The sequence below is a fragment of the Zeus faber genome, assembly GCF_960531495.2.
Source record: "Zeus faber genome assembly, chromosome: 12".
Classification (NCBI taxonomy): Eukaryota; Metazoa; Chordata; class Actinopteri; order Zeiformes; family Zeidae; genus Zeus; species Zeus faber.
Window position 1 is genome coordinate 8,778,740 of NC_137196.1, and position 7,732 is coordinate 8,786,471.

The 7,732-nt window shown below is 44.5% G+C and overlaps 1 protein-coding gene across 3 annotated transcripts in view; it reads right to left on the minus strand.

Moving 5' to 3' along the window:
• Positions 1 to 1,690: 1,690 nt before the first annotated feature.
• The window catches only part of dpp9 (dipeptidyl-peptidase 9), a 25,509-nt gene continuing 19,467 nt past the window's right edge, over positions 1,691 to 7,732 (minus strand). For all 3 annotated transcript variants that reach the window (XM_080011654.1, XM_080011653.1, XM_080011655.1), the window contains 4 exons: positions 6,749 to 6,901; positions 5,106 to 5,248; positions 3,778 to 3,889; positions 1,691 to 2,943 (listed from right to left, as the gene is read on the minus strand). In XM_080011654.1, coding sequence (XP_079867780.1) covers positions 2,851 to 2,943; positions 3,778 to 3,889; positions 5,106 to 5,248; positions 6,749 to 6,901 — 501 coding nt within the window. In that variant the 3' untranslated portion in view covers positions 1,691 to 2,850. The remainder of the gene's footprint in view (positions 2,944 to 3,777; positions 3,890 to 5,105; positions 5,249 to 6,748; positions 6,902 to 7,732) is intronic.

A 7,732-nucleotide genomic window follows, 5' to 3' on the forward strand; every position in this document is an offset into this window, starting at 1 on the left:
GTTTCGAGACAATTTTACTTATAAGAAGTTAAAAATGTGGAATTTCTGTGTCGATTCCCCGCTCCCGCGTGCAGCACCGTCCACCGTCGTCCAGGGCACGTGGCGTGTGGCGGCGTTCTTCGACCCTGTGGAAACCCCGGAGGCTTAGTGGCGTTAACTGGACGTCGACTTCAGCGGCTTCTCCGCGTCAGCTTCGATTCCTCACGCCGGTCCAGCGGGTGCCAGCTGAGCTGCTTTCCCTGCCGTCACCTGGGAAAGCCGCAGGGGAGGCAGAGCGAGAAAATCCACCGTGATCCCCCCCCCCCGCCAGCGCTGTGTGTTCGCTCGGGATCGACCTTGTTAATGGCCTGCCATCCAGATTAAGCCCTCCCTCTCCCTCTCTCTCTTTGTAGGGTTTTCACACGCACATAAAAATAATGGATATTTAGAAGGCTGTATGTGTGGGTCCACAACGACCCATCACCAACCAAAGAACTGCTTTATTTAGCGGATGATCCATGTTCCACACATGGTTGTTTGGGTTGTTCAGAGGTTCTCAATTCCTATCCCAGCTATTTGATGGTAGGTCACGACCTCTGACCTTAAGGTTCTTTGTAGAACCAAATATTGTTCTTCTATTGGAATGATTCTCACCCTTTTCATATCAAGGCAATCCGATCAATCTGATCAATCTGATCAATTTGATCAGATTGATCATTACAGATCAACGCTTCAGATTAATCTTTTCCGTCAATTTGATAACCAGTTGGCCACGGGCCCCACTTGATACGATTTTGACTCTAGGACCCCATCATGTGGATGACAGCATGTAGACAGTGGTTTTTTGTTTTTTCAACATTTTCCAGGGGACTCCTCAGAACCTCTTGAGGGACCCCAGACCCCAGGTTAAGAACCACTGCTCCACGGCGTCACTCTGGTGATCCGCTTTCAGTGCCGGTTTAGGCCTTTACTTTCCTGCCTGTTCCTTTGAAGTCCTGTAATCTACCAGACCGTTAACACGTAGAACTGAACCTACAAAAGTTTGTAGCATGAAAAAAATAAAAAAAATCACGGCAATTAACGCGGACAAGCGCTGCCATGGGAACGCTTTCATAAATACAACCTTTCCTCATATGCAGGTAGCTCACGTGCGTATCATAGGCCAAAGGTTCTCCTGACTGCCACAGTGCTGCCGCCGGGGCTGAACGCCAGGCCTTCTTACATCAGCTGTGATGAAAACCTTCGCACATCTGATGCCAACCTTCTCCTCCACCATTACATTACAAATGGACAATTAAGCCTTTCTGAGGTCCGGGCTACGAATGCTGCCTCGAGGGCGTCAGCAAAGCCTGCCGGCTTACAAGATCAATTACGGGCATCAATACCGTAGGGGGGGAGGAAATCAATGAAACGTAACTATGGCAACCGCAGCCTCCAAAGGTTTGACAGGCTATAAAGCTTTTGGAGAGGCTGGGATGCGAGGAGGAACGGAGCGGTGGGAATTCATTTAGAGGAGGCGGCGGCTGAGGGCGGAATATAAATGCCGGACTCGGGGACGCCAGCCACTCGTACTGAGCTGTAGATGCACTGTACCGTAGATATAAATGATTATATTTTCGAACATTTCATATTCCTTGGGATAGGCTGCGATCTACGGACACCCCTCACGCCTTACTGACCCGCTGGAAATAAGAGGTCGTGGAGAGGAGAGTGTGATTCCGTCATACATTTATTTATCATGTACAAATTGTCGTCCGGTGATACAAAGCTGTTGTAAGACTCCAGCGCTCACCCTCCTGTTGTCTTTATTGCGGTAAAAAAAAGGGTAATACCAGCATGATCGAGATTCAAGAGGTACTTTGGCAAATAGAAAGAATGTCTTAAGAAGGCAGGCACCTCGAGGGATGTGATGTGATGTGAGAGGGAGAGAGAGAAGGACAGAGGGAAGCAGTGGATGTAGATACCAATGAGCAGTGGCGCCCATCATAAAAGAATAAAAATCCATAAAAATATTCATTTATTTTAAACGATGCACACTTAAAACGAGTCAATGGAGGAAGAGGCCGCAGAGGGCCATCTTGCCTTTTTCATGAGTCACACCTCTGTGTGCGTGTGTGTGTGTGTGTGTGAGAGATAGCGTGCTAAATAAACTGCATATACCATAATATGTACGATAGATTGCGTATGGACTCGTGTCTGCAAATATATGTATACAATTCAGCTCATATCTCGGTGCCGCTACCGACCCCCATCCCGACCAGTAACTTGACGGTAATAAAATGGATAGAGAGTGGGGAGGCGGGGACACAGAGAAAAAAAAAAATCATAATAATAATAATAATAATAATAATAATAATAATACAAACACATTTTAGCAAAAAAAAAAAAAAAAAAAAAAAAAACCAACAAAAAAAACAACAACAACAAACCAAGTGGTAGTTCTAATGGAGCGGAGGACGGGGGTGAACAACGGACCAAATGAGACAGAGTCTGCCTATAGTTCTACATATATCCTTGTCTTTGTTCAGCTTTTCCAGGTGAGTCACCCCCCCAGCCCCACAGACAGAAGAGAAGACGAGCTGGTGAGTAACAGAATGACACGAGAGAGAGAGAGAGAGAGAGAGAGAGCAAGCGAGAGAGAGAGTGAGAGAGAGCTAGAAAAGAAAACGTCAGTGAGTTCCAGTTTCTATTAGAGAGGGTGGCGGGGACTCTCCCTCTTGCAGTCTCTCCATGATGGTGTGATGGGGCGTGGGGGGGGGGGGGTGAAGTAGATGGGCAGGCAGGGAGATGGAGGAGAGCGAAAAGAAACAAAAACAAAAACAAACAAAACAAAAAGTACAGAGAGAAGCGTCGGCCCCGTCGTCCCGGCTCTCAGAGGTATTGTTGTAGAAAGTGCAGCAGCATGATCTCGTAGTGCTCTCCAGACTCTGGGCAGCGGATACTGTGGCGCTCATTGGGGTACACCTGGTCAGACACACAGACACACCCCCACCAAAACGTTACATGGGAAATAGATGTACATGTTTTATTCGACAATACGAATAAAAGCTTTTTTATTTTTTTATTTTTTTGTAAGCAAAAACTGTCTTTGCGTTTGTTTTTCTTAAGTAGTACAGTAATAATAATATCCACATTTCTATATTATTTCTTTTTCGTCAGAAAGTCTTCAGAATCAACATGTGTACTTTCTATAAGGCTGGGTTGAATAAAACAAATAATCAGAATCGATCTCAATTTATGAATGGATGAAGAATGGATGATGAAATTGGAACATCAACTTTATTTTGTTTGGAAGTTATGCCAAATTTAAACTAAATACTCTGCTACTCTGGGCGCCAAATAATTATTTTTAAAAGGTATTTATTGTTTCATATTTTGGAAAAACTGGTAAAACCCCAAAAAACATTTCTATTTTTATTAGCGATATAATTTTGTATTATAATAAGTATTGTATTAATGAGTATTGTATTTCAGTTATTTATCTAATATATTTCATACAAATATTAATTTAAGTTAACTTATTTACAAAAATAAAAACAAACACAAACAAGTATTTTGTTTAATTTCTGTATGAGACTGCATTTGTTATTTATTCCTGTAATTCATAATGAAAGTTGGAAAGTTCTAAAAGTGCGCCACATCATCGATACTGGACTGAATCGATATGAAATCGTATTGTGACTATTTGTATCAAAATAAAATAAAATCCAATCATGAGATCCTGCCCCATACCCTCCCTACTGTAGATACAAATGAGCACCCATTCTACCAACTTCCCCCGGAGAGCCTCCTACTCACCTGGAGCTGGTAGGGCTTTCCAGCTCGTATAATCTGTGACACTAGGAAATTGGTGTGGAAAAAGTGCACGTTCTCGTCTAGGAAACCGTGGAGAATCAGCAAACGGTTGGGCCTGCGGTGAGAGGAGATTTGGAAAACGGTTAGACGGAAATGGACTCCCGTTCCCAAATCAGAGGAATCAGGCTGACTGGAGGAGGGCTAAAGTAAGTTTCCCCAAGTTTCCTAAAGTATGATGCAGTGCAATGTCACAGCTGTGGCACCACGCACATGAGCACTCAAGGGCTTCGCCTTAAGAGTCAGAGAATAGCGCTGTGACTCGCCCTGCCTGAAGCCCGGAGGGTCTCCCGAGCGTGGAGTCACTGACACTTGACTCCTTGCCTCAAATATCATTTTCAGGATTTGTTCTGGCATTACAAAATGAAATTCAAGGTCTTTCAAGCACAATTTCTTTAATTTTCAAGTACTTCACACAAAATAATATAACCATTTTATAATGTGATCTTTATAAATGACAGTAGAATATAATCTTAGTCTGATTGTCTATTTTTTATATTCATATATCCAGATATCAATTATTAAGATCATTGTCATGTAGTATTATAAGTGTATTTCCAACCATGCTGGATTAAATGTACACATCCCTGGCATCCTCCATGTAGTAAAAGCGCTTCTGGAAATGGTATATTATGTTACGATTTGAATAACAAAACCAAGGGGAACATTTTTTCAATAATCGTTTTTTCAGGCACCTCAGGACAACAGCAGCTATGTTCAAGGTATTCCAGTACTTAAATGTCCGAAGACGAAATTCAAGGACTTCAAGCACCACAATGACCCGGTAAGCACCCCGGATTCTGTTTTTCCATTCGGTGCCAGAAAGTTCTTGAAGTGTTGTTTTTAGACAGCCAAAACAGCACATGTGCAACATCTGTCACTGCGCTATTCATTCACTGATGACTCCCTTTACGTTCTCCACCAAAAGAATAAAGGTCTATTCAATGAATTAGTTGGAAAGAAATGACTGACTTAAGGCTGAAATCCTAGGGAATATAAATGGTTTCTAGCAGGTGCATCAAAGTCTTGTAAGGACTTGAAGAAAGCGTCTGCAAGCCCCGGGCACGTGACAAAACTCACATATTCCAGACTGGTTCCTGTAGATATTTTTATTTGAATGAAGCACGCACTGACAGGAAACACGGAACAACCCGAGGTGTCTGCGGTCAAGTACACAGGGACACGGGGATGGAAAAGTTAGTGCTAGTTAGTGTGTGTGTGTGTGTGTGTGTGTGTGTGTGTGCGCGCGCGCATTCCTGCGTGTGTATACTGACTCGCTAGGCAGCTTGTCCACGTGCAGCGCCACTGAGCCCTCCTCGTAGCCCTGCCGGTTGTTCTCAGGCACATCCATGTAGCGCTCCGTGTAGCCCGTGTCGTAGGCCATCCACACAGTCACCGGGGCGCCCGCGATCGCCACCTGGGGAAAACAAGGCGTGAGGTGGTCAGACGGTTAGGAATAAAACTCTGTTAATAAAGGAGTGAAATAAATACAGGGACTGTTATTATTGTTTGGTGAGGAAACAGAATTTGTTTTCAACTCAGACGCTGGTCCATGGTGAAGCGGGGAAAAGGGTGCGCTTTGGTCCTTAGGTTTGGACTGAGGCTGCCTTTACGAGAGAAACACTGACACCGTGTGGCCGTAATAGGTAACCGCATGATGGGTGCAGTTGTTAGTATCCGGTCTATGGGTCATTAAAAAGGTAGTAACCCCGAAACACAAATCCTCGATTGTTGTTGCTTTTGGCTACAGCACGTGCAGCTGATATCTCATTGGTTGCGCTTTAAAGATGTGAGCTGCCAACAAGCTCAAAGTTGAAATTAGCGCAGCGGTTCTCCCCATAGGAAAATAATAGCTTGGCCAGCGCAAAGCGAATTTGTTGGGTGTCATGTGCAAGGCCATTTCAATGCGCTCTTTTCAGAGCGATGGCAATATTTTCCACAATGAAGCATTTGATGCCTTCTATTCATCAACGGAGGTTGATACCGGTCAAGTTTCCATACATGTAGACTGAAAAGTGTGTGTTTTGACAAATGTAATTTGACTGAAAATATTCATCAATGGTTGTAGCGTCTCCGGATCGTGTAACTCCCTTCGCAATTAAGCTTTACGAGACACTTGTTTGTCATCAGAAACACTTTCTAAAACACATTAGTGCTTAGAAACTAATTCCCAGAGCAGCTGGACACCTGGTATCTGAAATGAAAGTCTCTGTTAGAACTTCGTGTTTGTGTTTGAGGGTGAGGTCTTTGAATTCATATGCTGCCTTTTGGACACGGGTTTAGCTCTTCGGACATCGACAGATGGTGCTGAGTCAGCTGAGTCCAACTCCATCGAGAGAGGAATGGCAGCGTGCGGTGGCCCGTATTTGGTCCCGTCGTCTCTGTTCAGGGTAAATATTTTTTAACTTTCTGCAGTCTCTTGGTTTCACAACAAATAGCTAAGAATTCCTCTCAGGCTTTCGCTAATGAGCCCCTTCCAGTGTTAGATTCTTTTTGCACGTCCAAATTCAACTCGTCGCGTGTGATCCAGTGTGACGGGGGAACCGCAGAACCCGTGGCCGAGGCCTGCGGAGGCTGAGTCATCTTTGGTGTCGGTGAACTTCACACTCGCTATGCATCCAGCTTCCCTGTCATTTTCCCAGGTTGACGCTAAGTCATGTTACACCCTCATGCAGCATTTGTGTCCAAGGCGCCCTGGGATTATAGATGTACAGCTTTTGAACCCTGGCTGCTCTCACCCATCCACCTCTATTGGCGTCGGAGGAGCAGCGAAGGCTAAGCACTTTGTGCCCAGTAAGAGCTCTGATCATTTCTGCAGAGAGAAGGCTTTTCAGTAAGGGGACCCCTTGTCTCAGAGCAAACACATTTGAGGATATGGAGAAGGCCTGAGAGGAAGCAGCTCTGGCAGCCTGCTGACCTTGAAGACGTTGGGTCTCTGGATGAGGCCCATGAGGGAGAGGAAGCCCCCGTAGGACCAGCCATGGATCGCCACCCGGCTCAGGTCCACAAAGTTAAACCTCTCCGCCACGTACTGCAGCCCCTCCACCTGGTCCTCGATCTCCACCTGACCCTGAACGCACAGGCAGAAGAAAAAGACAACATATTATTATTAGAATTATTATTATTATTATTATAACAATAAGACAAATAATGGTCCAGGTTAATGATTTTAGATACAAATTAGTTTTCAGAGTTCCTGTAAAACACATCATCACTTTGTATCAACACAAATAACAAATTTTCGAGTTCACATGGAACGTAGCATCAGTTTGTGGGGTCGCTTGTCTTTACATCAACATTACTACCAAAATGGGTTTAAATTCCGAGTTTCCATTGAACGTAGAATCGGCTCCTACTGTCTGTTCTCTCGAACCAGCACAAATCCGGCGCAAAACAAACATTACACACCACTGGAGTCTACACCACGGACCTCGCCGGATGCGAATGCCCCCCCGAGAGAGGCAACCTGCACATATATAACAAATTTGATGATGATGTCACAAAGCGGCCCGCTCCACAAACTAAACACGGTACGCCAACATTCTGCGACTTCCAGTAAATTTGCATCTTATTTTTGTCGGTTATTATTAACGTTTTAAACATGTTTTTAAGTCTGACGGTTACCGGTCACCGATGTCTGTCAAGAATGGTGTTTTAACATTTATGATCGTTACTGGATCATGCAGTGCAGAAACAAAAGAAAGGAACGGTTCCTCCAAAGGTTCTTCGAACTTCCTCCAGTGCGAAAACGCCTTTGGTGACCAATTATAGTTTTCTGGATTAAGTGAAACACAGCACGAGTTACAGTTTTACCGAGTTCCCTTTAAATGCAGCATCGGCTTTTGTTGTTTGTCTACGCCAGGGGTACTCACCCTTTCGCAGCTCAGGAGCCACATTAACA